The sequence below is a fragment of the Limanda limanda genome, chromosome 20 (assembly GCF_963576545.1).
Source record: "Limanda limanda chromosome 20, fLimLim1.1, whole genome shotgun sequence".
In the NCBI taxonomy this organism is placed as follows: domain Eukaryota; kingdom Metazoa; phylum Chordata; class Actinopteri; order Pleuronectiformes; family Pleuronectidae; genus Limanda; species Limanda limanda.
Window position 1 is genome coordinate 10,823,371 of NC_083655.1, and position 27,920 is coordinate 10,851,290.

The 27,920-nt window shown below is 44.3% G+C and overlaps 1 protein-coding gene across 1 annotated transcript; it reads right to left on the reverse strand.

Moving 5' to 3' along the window:
• On the reverse strand, positions 1-27,771 carry jph1a (junctophilin 1a). Its single transcript, XM_061094114.1, has 6 exons — positions 27,393-27,771; positions 24,107-24,875; positions 8,591-8,709; positions 795-1,519; positions 207-303; positions 1-59 (listed from the first exon to the last, which is right to left on the reverse strand). The coding sequence occupies exons 1-5, from the start codon at positions 27,769-27,771 to the stop codon at positions 223-225; spliced, it is 2,073 nt and encodes a 690-aa protein (XP_060950097.1). The 3' UTR covers positions 1-59; positions 207-222.
• Positions 27,772-27,920: the final 149 nt, after the last annotated feature.

Genomic DNA, 27,920 nt, shown 5'->3' on the forward strand with positions numbered 1-27,920 from the left:
TGGCGCCATTTTCATTTTTCAAGGCCGGCGATGCAACTGTACCGGTTGCCATGGCTTTACTGCAACAGAGAAGATCATTTCGGATTTAATTAGCTGCTTTGCACTTGTCAGACATACATTGCGGCACAAGACTTGAGTTAAATAACATCAACATGACAAAAGCCGATTCTGTCTTTATAGATGTCTGGGAAAATAAAGGAACTTACCAGAGAAACAGCTTCATCATGTCAGAAAATGGACAAATATAATTGCAAGGCCAATATTCAACAGCATTACCATGGCAACAAGGACCGAGTTGGGACCCTGCAAAACAGGACATTATGATAAAGATCAGACACATCACAGATCAATCTACAACAACAACATCAGCTCTGTGCGGCAGGTGTGTCTTTCAACAATAAACTGATAATTCACTGTATTGACAAAACAGGAAATTTATACAACTCTACTATCGTCACGGTAACGAGCTGGAGGATACCCTGTTAGCTTAGCTTAGCACAAAGACCATTAAAAGGGTTTGGCTCTGTCAAAAAAAATCCATTGAGAGTAGAATCCTATAAATAGCGCAGCACTTTGTCACTAATAACAAAAACAAATCAATGTTTTACACATTTGGATTTTATCAATTTTAAAAACATAATGTATGAATGGCTGAGTTATGGATGTGCTCTTAGGCAGATCTTTTCTGTACAGATGGGAGGGATTTCCAGCCCTTTACCACCTTAAATGCAAATAAGCAACTTTCCTAAAATATACATCTCTTTTCCAGAAACTTTCTTCACCCTGATACTTACTGTTCCTTCGCCGTTTTCTGCAATCTCCATACTGGCTTTCTTTGTGTCTGCGAGGCTCTTTGGCTTTAGGGAATCCTGCTTCCTGAGTTTCGGGTCGCTCTTGTTCTCCCGTATGGAGGCCGGCTTAGGAGTGGGGGTGCTATAGGACTTGGGGGGTTGTGGGGGTATACGTGCCAGGGTCAGGGCGCTAGGCTCTTCCTCGACCTCCTCCTCAGGTTCGGGGGGAGGAGGGGCCCTTGTAGGAGTCTTGACATAGTAACTGTGGTACTGAGTGTGGAGCTGCCCGTTGGCTGGATTCACAGGGGGCTGTGGAGGAGGAGCCGAGGCCGGGGTGGGCTGCTGAACCTTGGGGGGTTTAGGTGGAGCCTCGATGTGGACGTGAGAACTTTTGGGCCCATCGGGGACGGACGGCCTCTCCTCTTTACTCAGCTTCCTGCCAGACCGCTCATCCTTGCTGGTCTTCTGACTTGACTTCTCCTCTTTGCTCGTTTTGCGGGACGGTTTCTCCTCTTTGCTGGTTTTGCGGCTGGTGCTGTTGGAGGCGTGACCTTTCTTCTTGCTGGAGTGGGGCGAGGGGGGAGGTGTGCCTCCAGCACTGGTCACAGGGGAGTGGGGAGGAGTCGTCCCTTTGCGGTAGAAGTGAGGAGAATCTTTCTCTTTCTTTTCAACAGGGACCTCTTTAATCTCCACTGGCTCCCTTGACTGTTGCTTAACGTAGTCAGGACCTGCAGAGGTGACAGAGGTGACACACATTAACGCCACAGATAATCCACTTATACACCAGGACTAGAGTGGGGAGAACCAACCTGAGCAAATATTAAGCTTACATGTATATTAACTGCATCAGGCTGTGGTCTGGTAAAGACACAACAAATGAATGTCATTCTCTCTGGCTCAAACGGGTTCGGAGAGATCAAGGCAGCCCGAGCTGCACTCGAACCGGAACACCTGCACCACTCTGCTTCTCATGTTTTCTTAATTTAACTCACATGATTATAATTCATTATTTTCTTGTATCATGTGCCAGCCTGGTTCACAGTCTCTACGCTAAGAGAACCAGCCATGCGCTACAGCTCAAATGTAATGATAGAACATGAGCGGCACAAACTAGCGCCACCACCTGGCTCACAACATGTAGTCCGTCACCATTTAAGTGCCCTGAATCGAGAGGTTTAGACATAGTTCAATGATGACATTACCATGCTAATGCCATTCCGAAATGTCTTATCAAGCTACTGGATATACTGCGAGCTAGGTTTAAACTAAATCTGGCCCTCAGCGCTCTGAAATAAAATATTCATGAATCAACATTACATATGCAATCATTCCTCCTTTGGTCCTCTGCAAAGACTAAAGGAGGAAGGGAGCCAGCGAGAAATAGATGATTAATGCGGAGTCACAAACAGCGTTCCACAAAGGAAGCCTCCTCTGCAGGCTCATCCTTATCAACTCAGCATCAGACCAACATGGCTGCACAGATAAAACGTCAACCTGAGGAGCAAGGATGCTTCTTTTTGTCTGCGGAGGCTCATTCTGCCGGATTTGTCTTCACTGTCTCTGAGTTTATGGACTGAGATTCATTATGGACCTCATGCAGGACTCTAATGCTTGAACAATACAGTCCGCATCTCAATGTAAATGTCTTTTTGCATGTGAGACAAAAAGAACATTGCACTTCATCCGCCCCTTTGTTCTGGAGTGAATTAATATTTATTGGTGACATCAGGCTCTTTGTTTGCCTGTTGTTTTTCCTCACTTCGCCTGAATGAGACGGTGTCAGAGTGACTAAGACAGGGACAATGCTGCTTTGTTTGAAGTGCATCAGATGGTACGAGCAGGAGAGGATCCTCGGCCTCTCAGATAGACAACTGAATTCAATTTGCAAATACTAATCCCAATATTATCGACAAAACATTTCATTCTGTATATGTTGAGGGAATGATTTTGAGCACAGATTAAAGAGCTCGAACACTGAGATATTATTCAACGTTGGCGCATTCAGTATTTGTCAAGTCACTGGGTCGGGAAAAGGGTTCATGTGTGAGATCAATCCCACGGATTTACGAGACCTCTCTCGTAGCGCACGCCACCTATTAAGATTGCGTGTTGTAATTCAAAGGCAAATAATTAATATTGATTTAGATTTCACACTCATCACTTCTAGGAGCAATTATGCAAACACCGAATCCATGAGGGGACAAGTGCATCTAACCCCAGACCAGCGTAAACGGCCTGACCGAGTAATCTGTTCGGGGCCACGGTACGCGTAAGCCCAAAGTATTTTTCAGCCGCATGGCATTCCTAATTTGTTGCATAACTGCCACGACCAATAAGACCCACTACAAAGACACGGGGGGACATTTGGACATCTGCGGGGCTTAATGTATCTGCCGAGCTTAATTTCACACCATAACTCAATAAGAGTCGGGCCTGCGTGGGCGGGCCCTGTGCAGTTTCGCTGTGTTTGTGGACGGATTCCTGCAGGGGGTTCCAAGCATTTTCTGAATGGTTCTCTCCCAGTCTCTCTCTCTCTCTCTCTCTCTCTCTCTCACACACACACACACACACACACACACACACACACACACACACAGGATTTCCACCACAGACATGTTAAATCCCCCAAACCCTCCAGAATCCACAAAGGCAAATTAGAGTGTTTTCATAATTTCATTAACCAAACCGAAGGGGCAAGATGGCATTTTCTGAAAATGGAACATTCCACAGGATATTATTGGAACTTTTGCGTGGTTGTTTTGCAGATATGTGAGCATGTGCGGATCCTCTTGTGGAGACTGAGTGAAGATTTATTAGACGTACTCTGCCGAGGAATCCTGTTAGGTCAGCTGGAACATGTACTGGGACTCAATTACCCAAATAGCTGTGGTGTTTCTTTCATCTGAGCATTGAGTGTGCAGCCTTCCAAAGAGGACCACTAAAATAGGCCATGGGTCGTATTAATCATGACCAAGACAAAAATAATTGACGCAAAGTCAGATTAGAAATAAATAAATAAATGGAATACGGCATTTATTGAAATTTCACTTTGTCGAATTCCAATTATGTGTATGAAACAATATTGTGATCGTTATCAATACAAGCTTAGCTGTAGTCTCATCATTGTCAATTTGAGATGATTAGAATACAGGGTTTTGTTTATGCTGCAGGTTGCCAGTTTTGTTCATGGTAATCCATAGGACATTTTCTGCTCCGGTGCACTCTGAGCAACACACACACACACACACACACACACACACGCGCAAGCACACACACACACACACACACACACAAACACACACATGGTACTATACTCACACACAACATGACGGGTCGGCTGTTTAAGACACAACCTAACCCCAGCTGACCTTAATATGAGATAAACAGCAGTAACATGAGGAGGGGCTTCAATGAGACCTGAATGTGTGTTTGTATGTGTGGACGTGTGTGTGTGTGTGTGTGTGTCTGTGTGTGTGCCTGTAAGAGCAACATCACACATCTGCTGCCACTGTACATCTGTATTCATATAAGGAGACAGTACTTTATAATTCTATCTTCTTGGCCCCAAAGTTCAAGGGTCTTGTAGCATCTCTGGCCCAGTAGGAAATATATATATCTGTCGCCATTTAAATCTTATTTTTAAATCCTAATCTTCCTACGACAAAAGGGTTTGCACAAGTGTTTCACTGAGTCTGTATGTCACCTATAACTAATTGCAAGTGGTAGTGAAAAGCATTTTTCCAATTTCGTGTTTATTAGGGTATTAGGGTATTTTCTCACGCATTCATATTCTAGTCTCACCATGTTCTCTTGTGTTCCCAGATTACATCCATCACTGTAGCACAGAAACTCATAAATTTGTACCAATAGACAAACGTTCAAATAAACAGTCTTCTGTGCAATCGCTGTCTTCCTGTTATTTGTGGCCACATGCAAAGACAAACATGGAAGGCCTCACATGAACTGACGTGTAATTGCTGGAGTCACGGCTCGCTGGAAGACGCTGAGTCGAATCCGGATGAGGAAACATCAGCAAACACTACTGAGTTTTCCACCACACACAAATGTTTTATATAATAGATACGGACACATTTGCATATTCGGGACTAGGCGCCATGTTTAAGACAAAATGTTTTTAAATAAAAGCTTTGCCTTTCACACTTTCACAAACAGCAAAAAAGAGACACTTTCTCACGTCCCACAGTCTCTCATGTTGCTTTCAGACACTGCACTGAACTCTGGACATTTTCCTGAGATTATCCAAATGGACTTAATGTAAATGTCTAGGTCAGTTGCTTCAGACATTTTCCGGAACTTTTCCTGCCAGGCCCCTGGTAAAATGAGTGAGCCCATGTGAGAATACAGCAGGGGAATTCCCAGTGAACAAGTGGGCGTGTAGATGACGATTCTAACATGCGACAGATGCAAAACTTAAACAAATAAATAAAGTGAGGTGCCAAGCATGTAGAAGTGAACTGGGAAAGACAACAAGATTCCACGCCGGTGCCCAGAAAATGTCCAGACTCAATTTCTCCATAGTTCATGTCGGAAAATGGCTTCACATTTTCTTCTCTTCCTGCAGTGAGACCTTCAAAGTAACTTCACTTAATTACTTACATTTTTAAAACAATGACAAAGATGAAAATGATTTTTGAAATCTGTCGGGGATCTGATTAGCAGTTTCTTCACATAATTTATATTCTTTATCCTTGAAGGTAATGAGACATTTAAAAATAACTCTTCACAGGCTCAAAACGTATTCCTCGACACCTGCTGCTGTGAATATAAAGCAGCACCTGCTCGTGTCTGGCTCTCAGCCCTGACAGGTCCGGGCTTTTATGGTTCCACCTGGTCCCAGTGTACCTTGACTGGGTCAAACAGGGCGGGACGGGATCCTTCACCCCCCCTCCCTTCTCCAGTCACCGACTGAAGGAAGGGACAGCTGCTCTCCGACAGCCCCGGTGAGCGTGGGGGCCGGGCTCCTCTCAGTGCGTAAGGATTTCAGCTATGTCTCCATTAGACCCCGGCGAGCACACATCAGCACCAAGTATAGCCCAATTAACGTCACGGCCACAGGCCACGCCCAGCTAACCCTTGCTGCTGCCCCTCCAGGGTGCTGTGTGTGAACCAATCATAAAGGTCAGGGTCCTGTTCCCTGTGACCCCGCCTTTCCTTTTGAAGTGTACACTCCCAATCTGGGTGATAATCTGCTATGAGTCTGAAATGCCAATTATAAACAACAAGGGGTTTAGACTCCTGGTTTGTTACCCTGGAGGACTTGGTAGAAGCGGAGGGAAGAAGGTACGTGAGAATATTTCCACTGTGGACGTGGACGCTGAGGAAGTCACACAGATTCTCTGTAATGCTGGGATTGACTTTGACATTTAGACAGACAAGGTGATCAGCAAAGAACAAACTTGATTCTACAATCAAATAGTTCTTTTTTTGTCACACCACACTGTCTGTTTCTCTCCCTCAGTGATGATCTTGCCAGGAATCGGCAAATAGGGGAACGTGTTTACACTCAAACATGATCTGACTCGCCACAGGACAAACAGAGAACCAGCAATAAACACACAAAGTAGGCCATCCTGGATTTCCCAGACTGCTCTTGCTGCTTCTCCTGTAATAATCTAATTTACATAGTACAAAACAAAGACTTCCATAAACTAAAAATAAGATTATATGTGGAATACATTAAATGGAAAATAGATTTGGCTTATTACAGGTGCCTGTCTGGCTCACCTAGGCTAACCAGACGCATGCTTACATAACTGCAACGTCCAAACGCCGCAGCTCAGATATCGCCCCGCGCCCCACATTATTATGACATCGTCCACTCTCTCATTCATGATCCGACTTATAAGGCAAGAACACTCTCCGCGCAGACTTGTGAACGTGGAGATCACCCGACCTGCCAAGCATGACCACTGTTTTCCACAACACAAACAAGCCGCAGGATGTCTCTGGCCCCGGGGCGCGCCATTTCTGTGACTTAGTGGAGGGACATGCTTGAATGGGGTCCCATTGTCAATCTATTTGTCACCCACTATTTTGTGGTGGCCTTTGGCGAGGACCCAAGGTCGATTAGCTCACAGGACTAAATATAATACACGCAGTTGAAGAGGAAAGGCTGGTATACATCTTACTTGGCAAATGAAAATAAAAAAAAACTAAGCTTTTGAGTCATATTAAAAGAGCCTACACCCTAATAAAACTTTAAAACAGTTTGAAGTTAATTCAAATGATTCTACAAATGAGTCTTATCTGGTTGGTCCATAAATGCTTGACTGTTGTCTGGAGGTTGTTCAATGTTTTGACCCGGAATGGAAACTAGAATCTCGTGCAGCCGGCCAAAGTCTAATAGTCTCTGTAAATTCAATCAAGCTGCACCAAGTTACACAAACTCATAGATATCGGTCCCCTAAACATGCCTGAATATTATCATCACTACATTACATTACATTTCATTTAGCTGACACATTATCCAAAGCGACTTACAATATGTGCATTCAACCGTGAAGGTGCGAACAATCATTCCCTGGGCAATCAGCGAAAATGTCAAAAAATGTCCTTTCTCAAAGTGTTAAATCCTGGATCCGTCCTTTTGTCCAGATCCAAACCAAATAAGGTTCGGCCATGTTTCGTCAATTTAAGCAATCCAGTAGTTTTTAAGTAATACTGCTAACTAAAAAGCAAATGCAGATAAAAACATAACCTTTTCGGCAGAGGTAAAAATCAATCAATGCACAATCAAAAAAACGTTTAAATTGTTCCTATAGTCTGATGTTGACCTTTGGTTCCACCTCTGACCCCAACTGGCGTACCGCTCTTTAACCAAAAAGGATCTCACACTATATATGCACAGCGTTTCCTTGTAAAACTCAGCTTACCTAGTAAATGAACTACACAGAGTTGAGTGGTAAGCCCACGCTGACCTGCTGCATAGTGTGGCAGAGTGCCTGCTGAAGCTGCAGGCACAAGAAAGCTGAGAACTGCTTCGGTATCAGGAGCAGGAGCCCTTTCCTTCTCCGCCCCTCAAATACCTTTGAGCCATCTCCAAGTTTGATTTGATCGGTAAAAATATATATATAAAAAACCAACATCTTGCAAATTTTAGCGAGTATTTCCGAGCTGTTACAACCGGCCTTTGACAGCAGAGACAAGGCTCCTATCCAGATTACAGTAGTCAGCTTCCAGCTTTGTCTCTGCGCAAACACAGTCCTCCATTGTGGTGTTAGATATCATGCTCAGTATCTCTTGTCTTCGGCCCCGCAACCACAAGACCCTCTGCTTTTGTACACGCACAACAAGCTCATTACAGACTCCGAGCCAGCCTGTGTAAACAGCTCTAAAACTGTGCAAACATTATTCATACAACGTGCACAACCTCTTAGCAGTTACCCATTTCCTAACAGCGTGGTCTGTTATGGGCAAATTGGTTGCTCCGGGATGCTGTGGCTAACAAAAGGGGAGTGGACGTAAGACCGGCGTGGCTGGATAAATGCAGCACCCATGAAGGGCCTCCCCCCAAGGCCTCGTAGCAATGCCTGCAAATTCATCTCTGGGTCAGTCATGTCCACAACGTCTGAAAACCTTGTCTAGCACGCTTGCACGCAAATAAGGCCACTTGAAATAGTCAGAGGATTGTGTTTCACCGGGCGCAGTGGACTGGACTCCTCGACCTTTCAGTGCACCTACAGGCTGAGCTGCCGGGACAGTGGGAAGGTATGTGCGGAGAGTAACATTACAGCTACTGGGAGAGCACATACTCGTAGAAGCTTGTCCTTAAAGGTTACCTGGTTGGTAGAAGTTGGGGGCGAGCTCCCTGGCAACCGCCCTGGCAATTTCAGAGTCGTGCACAGCGGAGACAGCGGCCTGGTCCGCGGCTTCGCTTTTTGTCCTGGCATGGGCCGTTCTGCAGAAACACAAACGAGACAATGTTCAAGTCACATAGAGGGTAGAATATAGGCGGATGGAAACCGGTGTGGTAGAATGAAACATAGAAACATACACATATTTACAAATATTTACATAAGAACTCAGTGTAAAAGTTATATTCCTCTCTCTTGCTTTCTCCTCCTCCATCCCTCCCTTCCTCTCCGTCCTCATCTTTGGGCTGTAACACTCGGCCCATCCCTCCCCCTGTGCTTCTATCTCAAATCCAAATCCCGATTTTCCAAATGGAGCGCAGCCACATCCAAGCAAGACCTTAATCCAGTCTGGAGCACTGCAACTGCTGCTGGTCCAGGACGGAGCAGAGACCCAAAGGCCATGGAAACACATGTATCGTATCGTATAGCATTGCATCGTGACGTATTGTATGCCAGTCAGGCTGATACTGTATAAAGCAAAAGAATATTGATAAACATTAAAATCAAAAGGCAGCGGGAACTCTAACATTCTCACGTTGGAAGGACTTTTAATTCCTGATCTAGGACCGTCCATCTACAGTGAAAAGAAATGTCCACACGCTCACACACCGGAATGAGCTTGGATTCACATCTGCTGAGCTATGCTGATGCTCAAAAAAACAGAAAAAGGCAGAAGAGTAATGTGTTTTGGGATCAATGTGAGCTTAGCGTTGGCACTGAGAGGCATTATGGGTGTGCGCACCATGGTGAGACAGACAGAGGCTGGGTGGTGACCAGCTTAGCAAATCCCTTGAAAACTCCACCAGGAGATGCGGACACATGCGAACACAAAAAAATAATGAGACCTGTGACCCCGGGACAACATGCCGCTGCTGCCTTCCAGGCCGAATCATGCCGTTACATGACATGCATCAGTTAAAGCCGGCGGATAAGTCACTTCACGTATGAGCAGATACTGAGACGACTGCAAAAAAATGCTCCGACAATTCATGACGGTGCAGCGTGGACCGCCGGGATCCAGATGGGTTTGTCCGAGTATCACTGTGAGCATTGACAGCTGGGCCTCGTGCCCTGCTTAACCCCACTCATCCATCTTCCTCTCCCTCTTTCTTTCAGCATCCCTTCTCCCTTTCAATCAATGCCCCTTTTTTCATTCCTTTTTTTTTCCGTATCCTTCTTCATCCAGCTATTGACGTTGCATCACCTCATCGCCCGCTCTCCCCCCTCCCTCTGTCTTTCTGTCTGAGTGACCCCAAAGGACAGATGTCTCTATTTCCGACTGCTCCTCTGTCCTTGGACTCCGGGCCGCTCTTGTTTTTGATGGACTCGGACAGTGAGATATTAAAATGCATGAGGAGCCATATGCCGGCGGGAGAGAATGGACCGCTTTTCTTCTCCCGAAATAAGTTGCCGCCTCGACCTCAGCGGACAGAGGACACACTCGGGACTTTGTTTGCAGGACAGCAAAGTCTCTGGAAGACACTGACCAGCTGCAGATTTGAGAATTTAAAAACAGCCACAAGTACAACCCACACAATTCTTTGCTTCTTGACGTTAACTATTACAAACATGTAAGAGCTGACATTGAAGCATTCCAGTTACATCACACCACTGACATGTATACCGCACACATCCACTTGCCGCACATGCTACAACAAGGACGTACATGTGTCTATTTCTGAAATGTGTGAAATGTGCAGCCGAGTGAAAGGAGGCATGAATGAGTCATAAATGCGCACGGCGTGCACCGCGACGTATTCCGGGGATCTTAACAGTTCCCTTTACGTGGAGCGGGCATTATGGAAGTCGAGGACAGAGTCAGGAAGCGACGTCGGCTGTTCCCAGACAGGATGTCTGGTGGTGGGAGGTGGCAGGCGGAGAATGATGGGGGCAGAGGAGAGGTGTGACAGAGCAGTGGGACAAGAGGAGAGTGCAATGGAAGGCGAGAAAACATGGGCATGTGCATGGAGACGAAAGGGTTGGTTGGTTTTTCTTCCTGGCATCAGTAAATTCTGTCTTGATGGCTTTCATCCAGCTATTGAGGAACGCTGGCGTCTTGGCGTCCAGGTCCTGAGGGAAATATCACTAACTAGCTGCTGACTTTGTGCTGTTTGGCAGCCGACTACCAATGAATCCTCTCACATTACAAGAAGTAACTTAATCTATTCTTAATAAAAACAGATACTGATATTGTGTGATTAGCCCACACAGTGGCATCAACACGACATGCTTTGACACAGAGACAAAATACATACAAACACATATTCTTATTGTTGAATTATCTTAAAGACAGATTCAAGGTAAAAAATCTACAATATAAAAGCTCATAATTGACCTTTGGAAAAGTTCTATAACTGGTCAGAGATTCTGCAGCCTCACTACTTGACGCCCATCTACCTGAATATAAAGCAACACCTGTTCATGTCTAGTTTCGGGCTCTGCAGGGGCGCCGCTCCAATAATGGCAAGGGATTTGAATCTGTAAACGCACCTGCTGATGCACACAAACCCACACATGCACAACAGTTGGTAGAAATTTTGAAAAAAAAGGAAGAAGGGAGCAGAGACTTTAGAGCGACTCCTCTTTGGACCGAAGCGCCGTTTGAGAGATGAGATTGATGAAGGGCCGCTGAGATCCACGGCTGTTTCATTACTGGGACAAATGAATTGTGCGAAAAAGTGTTGAGTCAGTTTGGCAGCGAGCGCGGCTGATGCTCTTTCTCTCTGTGTCCGCGCGCGTGTGTGTGTGTGTGCAAGTGTGTGCAAGTGTGTGTCTTTGAGATAGAGAATGATGGGGAGAGAAACAAGGGAAGTGGAATGGAGATGAAAAGAGACAAAAGTGGCGAGAGAGAGAGAGAGAGAGAGAGAGAGAGAGAGAGAGAGAGAGAGAGAGAGAGAGATTGAGACCGATTGCCCCGCTGAAGACTCCTGGATATTTAGAACTGCTGAGGTATGCATCTCGGCTTCTCTAATTTTACTGTAGGGTTAAATTTCAGACCCTGGCTCCCAAGTGGCACGGTGCATCCTCCTTTAAGGTTTGTCTCCCGCAGGATTTACAGTTAGTGTGTATCTGTATTATGTGCCTGTCTTGTGTGTGTGTCGTGTGTGCAAATTCCCTTGAGTGGAGCCCTTGTCCATCACTCCCCAGGCTATGGCCTATTTGAGGAATGTCCCCTTCGCATATGCTGACACAGTTCCACACCCCTCCCTTCGCCTCTTGGTCCCCTCTTCTTCAATACCCCCTCTCCTTTCTCTTTTCCTCATCTCTCCATCTCACTGACCTATTCCCCCTCCCCCCCCGCAGTCCAGACGGGGTAATGCTGACTGGTACAGTATAAAATAAGATAGAAGACGAACGGACCTCGTACGCGGTAAACCTCCGCACTCGACAAATTCGCTTTTAACTCCATCAGCCTCTTCATCAGTCTCTTCATCACTTTTATGAGAGAACTACAACTACACAGCAAGGGTCATATTTCAAGAACATGCTCCATTTAGGCCGCTCCAGCTCTAAGCGCACAGATCTGCTTTGTGAGAGGATGTTATATATCAACAGAAATGACTGCCGTGCAGCTCGCCCAGACAGGCCAGCCAGGTCCAAAGCAGAACATCACAGAAAGTCTGCACAAATTAGCACTTAGCCGGCCCTGCACACATCTCTTATAGTCGTGCATGCCCTCGCTATTGAAAACCCAGCTGGTGCTAATTCAGGATTACTCGGGCGTGACTAACACTGTTAGCAGTTAGCTAAGACAGAGTCTGAAATTATTCAGGATTTATTCCTGGGCCGAGGTCTGGACTGGGGCTGCAGCAAATGAGGCTTTAAATTGGGAAACAGAGAGGCTGTTCTTACGAGATAAGCTAAGTCCATCCAGGAGACAGAGGTATGGTACTGTATAATGAGAATACATCCAGACAGGGTCATGTTAACTGATGGCATATATAATTCACTTTAAGCATTTTGCATGTCAGAACATCTGAGTGGTTTGACAGATTGGGGCTCTTATCCTTTCTATTCTATTAAACAGCTTTTTTGAATGTTGTCTAATCTTAACCTACAAAACCATAGGCTTTCCGAATAAGTCTCCTCATATTCTACAATAACATGGGGGCTTTGCTCAGTGTATAAACAACTTAACTTGGCAGAGTAGGTGAATACAAATAGACAGAGCACTGCAGCAGCATTTAAAAATACAGGTAGAGTCAATTAAGTAAATGGAGCAGGGTGCTACGATGGAAAACACAAGTTCGGAAAGCACAAGGCGAAGTGCAGGGACATGGCTAAATAACAAATGTACTTGTCTGACTTCAGAAGAAAAAGACGTAGGAGAAATGATGGGGACACACTGAGGATTGCGTTCATAGAGAAATCCTGCAGGTACACAATCAATTGAACTTAATGAATAAGGCACAATGTGACAATAGCTAAAAAAAACTTGCTTTAAAAAGTGTTTTCAACAAACACAAATAAGCAGTTTGTTAAGTGTTTGATATTGTAATGGAAAATAATCACTATACTACTATACTATCTTTGCTTATGTAACTACCAATGTGACCTTCAGCACTCAGACGTATACAATATATAAAGATGGACGACATGACAGCTCCCCAAAAGTGAAGCCAAAGCTTATTGATCGCCCCCTGGTGGCTGGCTGCCTTATACGTCATAAAATGTACCTCCTCCATGTTAATAAATGGGACATGGACCAAATTGAAAAGTTCTCATCAAATAAGTTTGAGTCAGCTCTTTTCACACTGATGTTTGTTTAAGTGAGTCAGTACTGGCTCCAAATGACATCAAAAGATGCGTGCAAGCATGAAAGTGCTATAAATCATCTATTTGGTTTCAAAATTGTGAAAACTAATTCTAATTTCATGCCTTGGAGTCATTTTTGATTTTGATTTATCGTGTAACAATGCATTCATCTTTTTTTTTGTTCACAAGGCTGAAGAGACAGATTGGAAACTCACTCAAACACAGACTTCATTTCCAGGAAGAAGAATGCGTATAATTAATTTTGATTAAAAAAGAGAAGAAAAAAAAAGCTGAATTGACATTCTGTGGATTACAAACAGAGCTGACCTCCCACCTGTGTTCGGAGACCTCACCAAGCCTTCATCGAAAAACCCATGGTCACAGGTTTGTGTGACCCTGCATTAGGTTTTCAGTGTGTGAATAAGTGAATAAGCATACACTGAATTGCTGTTTTATCATAAACACTGTTCATTTTGTGGTATGTAACAGGCTCTTTTATCTTGAAGGTCTGATACGCTCTCGTCTGAGTGCTGATATGAATGCCCACGGCTGCGCTGAGAGAGCGACACACAATCCCTTGCTGCGATGATCCCTCTGGTTTTGGTGAAGGGCAAAGGCAGGGATTCAGACCTCAGCTCCGCGCTCTTTGTGTCAACACTGCCGGTGAAACATGGCCACAGCTGATACAGCTAATGACACTCAGGGGGAGGGGTTAACGGTGGCTAAACCTCACAACGCGGAAAATTGAGATTTAGATTTTACTGTCGCCTCAGTTTTTGTTTGTCACTGCTGGAAAAGAGAAAATAGGAGGGATGAGGAAAAAGCAACTGATAAAGCTGAGGGAATCAAACCAATATGGCTTCCAATAACCATTTTTTAATATCGACACAAATATAATATTTAAAAAATTATCTAAAAAAACAACCATAGGAGACAAATAATTACATGATTAGCCCCCTGAGTAGTTTATTTTCTCTGAAGGCACTCAGTTCTTGCATGCAACTTAAATTTGATCAGATAAAGCATATTAGGGAATTCAAGTGCGTGCAACTAACTTGTGTACTTTAAAAAGATTGTCATGGGAATTAATGTTATTACTGGCAATCATGATTCTTATATAAAGTCCATAGTTCAGTTCAGTGCAGTGCACAACATCACTGAATACAAAGTTTCTGTTTTATGGATTAGCTACAAATCTATCTTTATGGAGAGATTAACTTAAATTAAGTAATATATATACATGTATGATTTCAGTGAGTAACATATGGTAAAGTATGATTGGTAATCAAAACCTAGAATAGGAATCTCTATCAGTGCATCTCTTTTTCTTTGCACTTTCGCCCAAGGCCCAAAGGTCAATTAAAATGAATAGAGAGCATCTGTGCTCGATTTAAATGTTTATCAGATATGTAAATTCTTGTTAATTCCATTTCCATTAGTGGACCAGGTAACAAAGCAAAATTAGGGACGACATTACCTCTAAAAATGATCAATTAATTGGCAAAACTGAACTCAAGATGGACGTCATCATCTGACCTCCAGTTACTGTGTTGCCATAGAAGCAACATCTGAGTGTTTTCACACTCACACGCTGCCGGGACCCAGGATTAAAAAAAAAGCATTTATACAAATGAACCTGAGGTTGTGTTGCAAAGACAGACACACACACAAGGGCCCAGTGATGCAGATCAAAACATTCTGTCACAATACTATGCAAACACAACACAACATATACAAATGCAGACGCACACATGCAAAAGCTTCAGAAGTACACCTTAGAGAAATGAGCTACCTCTCATGCAAATTAATGGTAATGCAGACACACACAAACACACACAAACACACAAACAAAATCTGCATAACAACTTGAAAAGGACCATCACTGAGTAGTGCCTTAATGAGGCCCACTGGGAATCAGGGAATCGGTGTCGATGAAGGACATTTATTTGCAATGTTTTGGAAGATTACATCGTTTTTAACTCTATAACAACAGACCTTACATAAATTGTAAACCCAACAATTGCAACCAGACCGATTCCACGAGCCTCCAAGGGGGAACAAATACAATGTGAAATCAACAGCGCCTCTTCACTCTGCTACTTTATAAAGAAAATCAAAAAACGGCTGACACGATGATGACGGCTGTGAGGCAGTTACCACGGCAACCACCAGAGACACTTGAGCATGCTGTCTAACCAGGCATTTGGCTTGTATTAATGAATTTGCAAATGAACAAACCCTCACACTACAGCCCACTGTATGGGTGTAATCTTGCACACATACACACACACACGTATACACACAAACAACAATTCAATGGTGGTTCTCATTTAACTACGAGGCTCGACATCCGAAGATGAACCTGTGTGAGTAAAGGTCACATCGCCTGGCAACCACTTGAGCTTAAGGAACAGTTTTAATTATGGTCTCTGCTCTCTCTCTTCCAATCTCCTGCACACACGCGTACGCACACACACACACACACACACACACACAAACACACACACACACACACACACACACACACACACACACACACACACACACACACCACCATCGATTTCCTCTTTAGTGCAAAGCCAAAGGAAAGTATTAGTATTAGGTTACATCTGCCCACTGCTGAAAAAAACACTGATGCAATCTCGCACTCTCGCTATTTCATGGACTGAGTGGAAAATGTGCAAAAAACATGACTGCTAGTGAACATAAAAAGTAAATTATTATGAAAATCATATAAACAATAATACATCATTATCATGCGCTGCCACCTCTCATGGTGTGTGGGTCAAGCTCTGCATCGAATCAATTGTATATCCAAGAAAAGGTGATGGTGATGGGTGAACAACAGATTGTGTAATCCTAAAGGAAATGAATCACGGACCCACGCACGGTTATCATCTATGCTTGTGATTACAAGAGTAGTCGCTTGCTTTAAGAGGGGATTCGGTGTGGGAAAGCAATACTGTGAATCAACAAGAGAAGCGATAACTCCGTAATCCAATACATGAACATCTGGAGTGAAAGCGGCCTAGCTAGCCAATCAGAGTGGCTGAAGAGATTTCAGGGCACGTTAGAATCCAGAGGTCAAAGACACTGTGCCGTAACAGCAGGTACCAAAAAAAATTAAGAGTCACCTCAGGCGACACAAACGGAAAACGGCAGAATCACTGTTCTTTGTGCCTCAGATAAACAGATGGCGACGATTACGGGCAACTCTGGTGTTGGCACCATTCTTTATTTGAGCATTTTGAAGACACATGAGGAATTAATTAGGAAGTACAGTGACCTTTAGGAGGGAAATCATTCCTAGGCTGCCACCGCTGACAGTATTGTTCTATAATGAGCCGGCAGTATTAAATTTTACTATGTGTCATCAAAGTTATGGAGGAATTAATGTTGTTTTATTTTAAAATCTCCATAAGGCAGACATAACCATTTGTTGATTCTATCTGTATGCATTTTAATGTTTAATTTATATATTAAATGTCAATAGAAATACCTAATAACTCATAAAAAGGACACTAAAATACAAAAGAGGTTGATTTTATTGGTAAAAGTTCCCTCTGCCTCTTCAGTGCATATTTATAGCCGCTGCTACAGCCCCAGTCTAAATGCTGTGGACGCTACTTTGAGGACTTAACAGGTTTATTTCCTGTCAGTGATGACACCTCCACAGCAGGTCAGGCAGTGCATTATGGGCTGTAAATCAATGCACAGAGCGCGACATGAACGATATAACACTGAATAGACTGTGTCACATTCACGAGTAACATCCCAACATGTGTTAGAGTATTGAAGTACAAACATTTCAATATAAGAGTGATGTAAACGGCTGTGGAGCAGGTGCAGGTGATTAGACACCGCTGCAGGCTGACATTTGGGATTTTTATGTAACAACTCGTCACGTCACAGGGAAATTCTCAAGAGACACACACACACACACTCACACACACTCACGCAGGGGAATCTTGGGAGGGATTACTCGCTCACTGAGCAGCAACACTGTTCACTTGCATTTGTTCTTTCTCTACATCTAAAATCACAGTGTGTATAATGCAATATTGAAGCCGCTCCACTGAGGCTGACCTCTGTTGACCTCTCTTACATTCACAATAAAGAGTAAGAGACGTGAAAATACAAAAAAAAAGAAGCAGTGCATGAATTATTTTCTGTGTTGGAGGCCATTCTTCACAAACGTGGCTGAGGTGAGGCTGTAGGAAATGGAGGAGTGGGTGAAAGCAGCTGTTGAAGGAGCACTTTTGAATTTTTAATGAATGCAGGTGACACACTACATGACTTAAACTCTTTCTGACGGCCTTGGACTTCACATGACTCCCCCCTCTCTGCCTGGCTGACTCATTCCTGTCTTTCTGGAGAAGCCACATGAATACAGTATGTGCCATTGAGAGATTTCACGCCTCAGTACCAGGGTGTAATGTTGGTGAAACCCAAACCTCTGGCCACTGCTGTCCACACAGCACGGTTGTGTTAGCGGCTCAGCGTGGTTGCACTTAATTGGTTCTTTGAGCTAAATGCTAATGTCAGTATGCTACCAGACTCACAATTGAAACATATACCTGTTGCCAGATGTACAATCATTACTGACTTTTGTGATCATTTTGCCCTCTGTACGCTCATTAATGCACAATGAAAGATAATATGATCATTTGATCACTCGCCAGTCCTTCCTGTCCCATGTTTCAAAATAAGAGTCTTGCACCTTTCCCCTTAATCGCTTCATAGCTTCGAAAACGTCCAATCCCTACTCTGGTCGCATACGATCATTAAGAAAATGGGAATAATGTATGGAGGTCCGTTTGGGCCTTCTCAATTACTAGTTTTAAGAGTTTATAAAATATTATATTCAAAACATTATTTATTTGATATTTAAACATAATTTCATACATATTCCAGATATGTGCCATTTGTGGAGAGATTTCAAACCACAGCATCAAATTCAAACCTATGGCCACTCCTGTCGATGCAGTGCAGTCAGGTATAGTGGCTATAGACTAATTAGCACTACATGCTAAGTACAGCTGAGGCTGGTTTAGCAGGTTTTTTTTACCACAAAGTGTTGGACAATCACATTTTGAACCTGATGATGGCAGCAAAGGAAAGTTACTTATCCTGAGACAGACTCTAAATAGCTTTTGAAAACTTTGCACCAATAAACATATTACTTGTTGAGAAGTTTGATTCTGGTGGACTGTATTAAAGTGAACAACTCTTGGAGCTGTGAGATTAAAAACTAAAAAAGGTTACATGTAGTCTCATGCACATACATACATTACTGGTGGAGCGCATTATTTTTATAAAACAATTTGCCTTCATTTGTCCACATATATATATTCAATAATAAATCCTTGAATAATGAGATAATGATTTTAAACATAACCCATCAGTAGAAACTTTACAGCTCATTAAAGACTGGCCGAGCCTTCTTGTGTATCGCTACTCAAACTTCATCCATGGTTTCATCTATTGACGTCTTTCCGGCTGTTATGACAACATGTAATGAAAATCTGATACACACAACAAGATTACATTACACACTGTCATGTGATTCCAATGTGGGTCATTCAAAAACCATTCGACTAACTCATCACGCATGTGCCACCTTTCATACGTATCGGCTGGAAATAACTCAAGTCATTATTATTCTATGTACGAGCATTTGATGGTGTCAGCAGTAAATGATGACCTCCATCGCGTTGCTGTAAATACGAGCCGCCTCTGGGATGAATGTACGGGGCTCGCTTTACTCGGAGTCGTGGTTCAGACGTCTGGCAGTCCTCGCCACGCAGTCACAGTCAGTGTACGCTTCGTGCCTCATTGCTACTGTACATTTTGTCACTTCATAAAGAGACAAATTTGACACACTTGAGAAAGGTGTGTGGCGCCACTTCATAAACCTCCATGGGGGCTGGCACCGGCGGCGAGATCAAAACACACGCATGTACACACATTAAACCAAATAATCCAATTCCTGTTTCCAGCAGAAGTCACTGCTATCGAGGGAAACTATGTCCCGAGTATTGGATTATTGTTTTCACATGGTGAAACACAGGCTGATCAGTACGGCGCTCCAAAAAGAGCAGGTGTTGAGTGGCTGAGGTCATCACACAGCAGGTTATAAACAAACAAACACACACACACATGCACACACACACACACACACGCACCGACACACACTACACACACTACACGCTTTCTCTGTTCTCTTGCCAAACGATAGCAACCCTGCTTCATCTCTCACATCCATTCTTTTAAAATCTTTTCCTCCCATATATATGGATACACAAACACACACACACACACACACACACACACACACACACACACACACACACACACACACACACACACACACACACACACACACACACACACACACACACACACACACACACACACACACACACACACACACTCTCTCGTTTGGGAGAGATGAGAGTGTGAGTGAGATGGCGGGCTGCTATATCAGTGGTGGGACGGGTATATATTCCTGGCTGGTGCTGATAAGCCAACTGATGCCTTGCCTTATTTAGTCAGTACTCACTGACACACACTTGCAGAGCAGCACACATGCACTCTGACTGTATGTGTTGGTCCAAAAGAGTGTTCGCATGTCAGTGTATGTGTGTGAAGCGTTCCTGTGAGAGGGGGTTCTGATAAAGCAAATACATATAGATAGAAGAGAGTGTGTGTGTGTGTGTGTGTGTGAGTGAGACAGAGAGACAGTACAAATGTATGCACCTGTTTTTCTTCCAACGTGTAGAGTGGCCAGCTTTTTACAGAATTAGGGAAAATTCATGTGTTGCGGAGGTAGTGCAACAGTCATTCAAAATATTCTGTAACTAAAGCCAAATAGATGATAACTAATTCAAACCGCGGCAGAAACAACATCGTAAAAAAAAAAAAGCAAATCTGATGATGCTGAGAAATTCTGTCCTTCCTTACACTCACAGATTATATTAAAATCAACTCTGTGAATCTGAATATAAATATTCCATATATCATTCTTGACTTTAAAAAAATGTTATCAACAGCAACACCAGCAACAGGAGGAACAGTGAACTCTGGTTTACTGTCATGTATATTTTTGTCTGCATGTTTTTTCTGGACATCCACTCATCAGAAGGTCGATGCTTTCATTCATATGTGTCCTTGGGCAAGATACTGAATCCAATTTTCCCCTGATGGCTGTGCTTATAGTGTATGAATGGTTTGATAGAAAAGAGGCTGCAGTAAAAAACATAATCCTGAAATTTCACACATCATACAACCTAAAGAATGTCTCATCCAAACAATTAAAAAAATAAATAAAACTGCAGCTTGTCCATATCATGCAGACATCCACCTAAGTTCAGCAGTTCAAGAGGTGCTGATAAACCCTTGACACATTGCTGAGTATCATTTTGCTGATTGCTGCAGATGAAATAAGCCTCTTATGAATAAATGTTCTGATCCTAGAGAACCTGCATATTTGGTGTTGGTTGACTTTCACTAAGCACAGAGCAATTAAACAGGAAAAACATACTTTCTCTATTTCCCCGGAAGTATTTTTTTTATCAACTTAACATAAGAGAATAAAGCTCAGGTGAAAGAACAAATAATTTGAATAACAACACACAATCCACCAGAGATGAGCTGTTGAAACTAATATGCAAGTGTGCTTTGTAGATTTTCAAGGATAATGTTGACACAATTATTTTTTATGCTTTTGCTTTTATGAAATAGCACAGAGAGTGCAGGAAAGTTTACGTATCACAGCGTTCATTAGGGTTCATTGCAGAGTCTCCAGGACACATAAACTGTTGATCCCTGACAAAGAGGCTTAATGTGAAAAGCATCATGATGTAGTAAAGATTTCAATGGTGCTAACAGTCACTTATCTCCGTTCACAGGCCTCAACCACAACCACAACCACACACACACACACACACACACACACACAGAGGAGAGCGTACTTTCAGATAAGAGGGGCAAAATAACTGAATGAGGGACCACTCCACTCCACCGCATCACAGGAGAACGCCATCGATTGGCTGATCACGAGCATGAGGTCATCAGCTCGGCCCCAGAGGCTGATGGGATAACTCCTCTGTACACTAACCCACAGTGGAGGGGTAGGTGTGTCCCCCCCTCTCTGTTTCATTTCTTCCATTTCTTTCACATCCCCACCCTCAAGACTTCCCAGAATGGTCTTGCTCAGCAAATTCGCTGCATCTCCCAAATTATTCACTCAACATTCATCCCCTCGCTCTCTCGCTTCAATCCATTTCCCTTTGCTCTCTCTGTCTTTTCGTCGCTCTGCCCCCCCCCCCCCCCCCCCCCCTCACTCCCTGCAGATCTGCTGCCGAATGCTCCACATCCAAAGACAGGGAGTCACGTGACGAGAGCTGGATCGATAGGAGTGCATCTTTCGCCATGCACTGTATAATGAGACTTACATAACACGCTTACAACCGTCACCGTCTGCCTGTTTCTAACACAAACACACTTGATAGAGAGGGAAAAAAATGTCTGAATTCAATCAGCAGAGCGCAAGAGATGATTCTCCAGCAGCACATGATGGAGCAGCACAGACCAGCCTGTAATTTGATCACTAACTCCAGTACAGGGGAGCTTGTTTGCTGCCATAAACACTTTGTAAATGTGAATGTTTGCTCTGTTGCTGCTTTAGCGCCATGCTTTAGGTCATGTGTTTACTTCTGTTGCAAGTTGTTGCACTGATGCACAATCCGAGGAGATCAGGGGGCTCGTTCTTTCACCGTATTATCCATTTCTCTTTTCCTGGTAGGTTTATCTCGACATTACAGTCCGACCCTCGCTGACTCAGACAACGGACTCATAATATCATGGGTCTTATCTGTGGAACAAACAGCCGTTCTAATATTAAGCATGTTCAATCCTTTCTCATGTAATGTACTTCTGATATCCTCCACAAAAGATTGTGGGGATATGAGAATAAAGCCCAGCTATCCATAGTGTCTGCAACATCTATTACTGTATTGCTCTGATATGCCCAGGCTATATCAAAATACACTTATTCGATGACTCCAGTGTTCTGTATAATGAGAGTGTGTACTATTATTTTATATAGATTGCTGATCAGCCAACAAAATGCTGAAATGACACCGATTAAAAATCACCACAAAACAAAACAATGACTTGTGTGGGTCTGAAGCCGTAAAAAATGTCCTATCCAATATATCAGCCGATATATGTTTAATAAAAATAATTTGATTGAAATTGAAAGGAATTGTGATTGAGGTTTAATATTTTCCAGTTTTAACCATAAACTTTAATATAGATAGCTATAAATAAAAATAAAACACAATTAAAACTAAATATTTAGAACTTGAATTAAGAAAATAAATATATTCACATTGTTTTTAATAATAATTTTTAATTTTTAGGTGGGGCTGTAGTCCGAACAGCAGCGCAAACAAACCCTAAAACATTCAATTCCCCTGATATTTCCTTGAAAATTTTGGATTTGAGTGAAACGTAACAACAGCTAGAGGATGGACTGCTATGATTTCCAGAACGAATGCAAAAGGTCATATTGAAATGACTTTCATTTCGTGCCATCATCAAGTCAACATTTCAGTTTGTCTGACGGTTTGATGGCCAATCATCAGCTCGTGTTAGCAAAATACTAGCACATAAAACTAGAATGGTGAATGCGGTAAAAGTTGTACCGTATCAGTTAGCCATCGGCATGTTAGCAGTATATTACTGTCAAGGTGTTTACATTCTGATGTTAGCATTTAGCTCAAAGCACTGCTGTGTATGAGTACACCCTCACTGAGCTGCTAGCATGGCTCCAGACACTAAGGCCGGTTTCATTACAATGATAGCTTCAGAGCCCTGTAGCTACTTTTCTTTGTGTTGTGTCGAAACACAATCCGTACGTTGGAGTTTTATGACTTCTTGTTTTCATACATGCAAATTCATGTGCCCGTGGAAAAGAGGAGCGTGTGATTGCAGAGAGACCTTTTCACAGCTTGTACACACCCTGACTGTCTTCAGCTTAATAATTCCCTGATGCCCTGAAACCAGAGGATGTCAAAGCGATGCTGCATACCCTGAACTGTGTCCCAGTAGGGGGGACGGCTTTAAACGAAAAGGTCACGTCTCATCCACCTGTTAAAGAGCAGATGCCACATCAGAGCAGCGCTTGGCAGGGGGAGCAGGTATCGTTATTGGGCACACGAGACTCACTTGGCCCGAGCGGGGGTATGGCTATACGGCTCACGGACATGAACTCTCAGACACACAAATCTCTTTCTCTCAAACACACACACACACACACACACACACACACACACACACACACACACGCACACACGCACACGCACACAAGATGCCTGACCCCTCTCTTCGGAATGAAAGATATGAGCAGAGAATAGAAAATAGAAACAGAACCTTTTCCCAGGGATGATCACAACGCTACACAAAAGCCTTGACTGTTGGTGATGAATAAAGGTCGGAGCTGTTGTGATGTGACTCCACTCACAATCAGACCAGGAGATATTTGTCAAACAGGCCACTGCTCGGACTCTTCGACAAAGACAATAAATGCCTGAGGATATCCGGCTTGTCTTTTTGTCGTGTTGACACAATACACACCCATATGCACACAGAAGCTTGAATGAACACACATAAGCACAATACCTGGAGGCTGCTATTTCCACTTTACTCCTGGCGATGGCTGCAGCCCTCTGTGCCCCCTCCACTGCCCGATCCACCTTCTCTTTGGTTTTGGGGTTTTTAAGAGGAATCAACTGCTTCCGTATTCCACGCACCAGCACGTTATTTTTGTACTTCCCTTCTTCTTTGGTGCTGTCTGGGAAAACCGTGCACCCGTAACCGTGGCGCTTGTTGTTAAGCCATTCTCCCTCGTACTTCATCCCATTGGATCTCTCCGAAACACCAAATCCATTGCGTTTGTCATTCTTCCATTCTCCCATGTAGGTCTCGGTCGTGGTGGCGTCCACGTGGTCCTCCAGCGGTAGGTCCTCGTCTGGCAGCTCGCCGTCACCGATGGATATGGTGGAGTTGGCGTCGCTGGAGCTGATGCGGCTCATGGTGGCGTCGCTTCTCGCCGAGCTGCGCTTGCTGGAGATGGACGTCCGAGAGTCCGACTTGCGCAGCTGCCTGAGGCTGCCGAAGAGCGAGCCCCGGCGGAACAGGCCCTTCTTCTTGCCGGTGACGACCTCGCTGTCTGAGTGGAAGTTGAGGACGAAGCCGCCGCGACTGCCTGTCGGCGTGTCTGCGGTGGAGGAGAGGTCCTGGAGCACCGTTCCGTTACTCTGCTCGGAGCGCAGGGAGGCCAGGGATGTACGGAGAGGTGATTTGATAACGGTGGCCATGCCATAGGGAACACTCTGACGTACGCCGTAGCCATGCCGCATACCGCCCATCCACTGGCCTTGGTAGGTACCTGAGGGAACAGGTGACATGGGTCAGCGGGTGATAGTGAATTAATGTACATTTCTGAAGTGGTGGGTCCAAACATTTTGAGTGCATGGATCCTTTAAAAGAAGAACTGTCCACTTGTGACATGTTGCATATGTCAAGGAGTTGTGAGTAGCTCCATTCAAGCCTGGAGAGGTGATATTATACAGGTTTTTGCAAAGAAAACAAGCAAAGATTAGAAACAAAAGTAGTATAAATAATAGAAAATACATTATTTTGTCCTGCAAATCCACTTTAGACCCTTCAGATTAATCTTGTGACCCCTTGGATGTGAAAAGACTTTGAACCACTAGGTCTACAGTTACAGTGCAGTCTCAGAAAACTTCAAAGTCCTGCTTGTGGTTACCGTCTGTCTCACTGGGCCTAATTCCAAAAAAGCGTCTTTTATCTAAATGAAATTCTGTATAAGCCTGGAACATGTCTGCAGTCTGGGATTTCCACAAACTCTCTGAGAACGACTAAAAAATACAAATCATAGACGATGACGCTCACGGGCTTAACCTGTCCTCAAAAGCTTTAGAGTCATATCAGGGATTCATTTCCATCTCGGTTGAAGTGACAACGATTTGTCTGATTCCTGTTGTGCAATTGGTCGGCCTGATATTCTCTGTATCAGCTAATACATAAGGGAGCACAGCAGCCTTGCTGTAAGGGAGCAGATTATGTCAACTAATGAAATGTTTTCTCTCCTTCCCCTCAGATCCGGAGCCGTGAGCATAACTAACTCAATCACAGAGATTTGATTAAGGAACTGGTACTGAGGATCACTTGGGATGAATGTGAATCACTCAGCTAGGGGCCTATTTTCAGGCGGCCACTAACTCCCCCACTGACAGTAGGCACATTCACCACCATCCGCTCGCCTCTGACGACAGGGAATTGCTATGAGTCACATAATGAGAGAAATACTTCATTAATCCCATTTGGTGCTGCTGAGCCCAATGAGCGTGTGCTGCCCTACTGTAGCTTCTTCAGAGCGTCATGTTACAATGCTGATCCTAATAAGAAGGAAGGCGTTTTAATCGAGCCCCTCTCATCTCATTGACCAGCACGGCGAAAAATGCCATTATGCTGAGATTCTAGCGGGAAACGATATATACCAGCCCGGGCAGGCATTTAGATGGATAAACAGTGTGAGATTAACAGGCTGGCTCGGCGCTGCGGTTCAATTCTGTGACCCTGCAGATCAAGTTATCAGGATGCTGCCGGGTCAGACGGCCAGATGTTCTGTAGATCCTCTAGGATCAGCTGATTTCCCAAGCCCGGCCCTCTGCAACCATCATATGTGAGGCATTTACTCTGGACCATACGGCGTCTGTTAGTGCGGATGATGCAAGTGAATTACACATGCAACAGGACCATGTAATATACTATGGAGATCTTGTGTTCTTTAGGCCGCTTGGTATCTTGTCTACTTGATCAGAATCGGGTCTTAGGACAAAACCCAATCTATGAACACACCAACGTCAATGAGTGAGGTCAAAGGTCTGTGATTGGGTCTTTCACTGACCCATCGCAAACGAGTGTCCAGCGGGTGACTTTCCGTGGCTTAACGGATGATGAGGAGCCTGAATTGTGATTATGTCGGAGAGGGAATAATTGTTGATAGACGTCATTACTCCTGCACCATAAGGCGTCGGTTAGTGGAGATGATGCAACGACATAATGGAACACACGCTTAGTGTCTTCTCTCGCTCCGACTCAAGACAAAACCCAATCTCCGAAATCATCAGCATCAACGAGTGAGGACGAGGCTTTGGGATTAGCCTTTCGCTGACCCCTCGTTTATAGCTAGTCCAAGAGTGTGTTCGGTGCATGACTCCACAAGGCTAAATAGAGAGATTATGTTCTCACTGGACAAATTGTTGATCTAGTGTTTGAATTTGGGTTATTTTAACACTTATTGTTGCATCCGTCGGGATTAATATTTCCCCTTGTGTCGAGAAGGTGCATCCAAACAAGTATTGGAGTCCTGACAGTTGCAGAAAGGCTGAATTGGCACCAACATTTATACTTTCTGGAGAAAAAATCTAAAAAAAACAGTTGCTTCTAATGGGAAAGAGACACTGAATCTGAACCTTCACCTGTTACTCTTTATAACAGGTGAGGGATCAGATGTGATAAACGCTGTGAAACTCCTTCTGGACGAGACATAGTGCTGGTCACTGGTCATGAGAGGAGCAACTGGTTGCTGCCAAATTGTGATGGAATAAGAGAGGCGCCTGGTACCAGACCAGTTCTCCCCAGTGGGGTTATAAATTATTGTTGTATTTTGAGGTGCATGATGGATCTTGACCGCAGTGCGCAATCTGAGCATCAACTCGCATCACATCAGATGGAGATTCATGCGCTGATGTGTTTGTTGGAGTCTGAGCATCCTTCTCACTCACACACACACGCACGCACACACACACACACACACCATCACCAGCCACAGCAGTTAAAGCGACACACACACTCATCTATAAGAGGAGCATCTTACCTCCATCCCCATAAGTTTCGATCCCGTATCCATCCTGCAGCCCGTTGCTCCAGGTGCCGTCGTACCGGGCCGGTGTGTTGTGGCTCTGCCGGATCCCGTAGCGACCCTTGAACCCGTGGCTCCACTCCCCGCGGTACACCCACTTCCCCTTGTTCTCCACCCCGAGCCCGTGCCGCTTCCCCTGGGACCAGTAGCCCCGGTAGGTGTTCCCGCTGGGCCAGGTGTACACCCCAACTATCTCGAAGCCGTGCGACCAGGAGCCGGCGTACTCGCCCTGGCCCTTGGGTCCGGTGCAGATGCCGTGTCCGTGGGCTTTGCCATCCTCCCACCCCCCGCAGTAAGTGCCGCCGTCGTCGAAGTCGAACCTTCCGCCCGTCATTCAGAGAGCAAGGCTGCAGATAGAAGCCGATGCTGCGGACTCAGGCGTCTCCAGGACCGAGGTGCGGGGCTCCAGGACCGGCGGTGCGAGCACAGGACGAGCCGACGAGCCGATGAGGACTAGAGGGATAAAGAGAAGGATGGTGAACA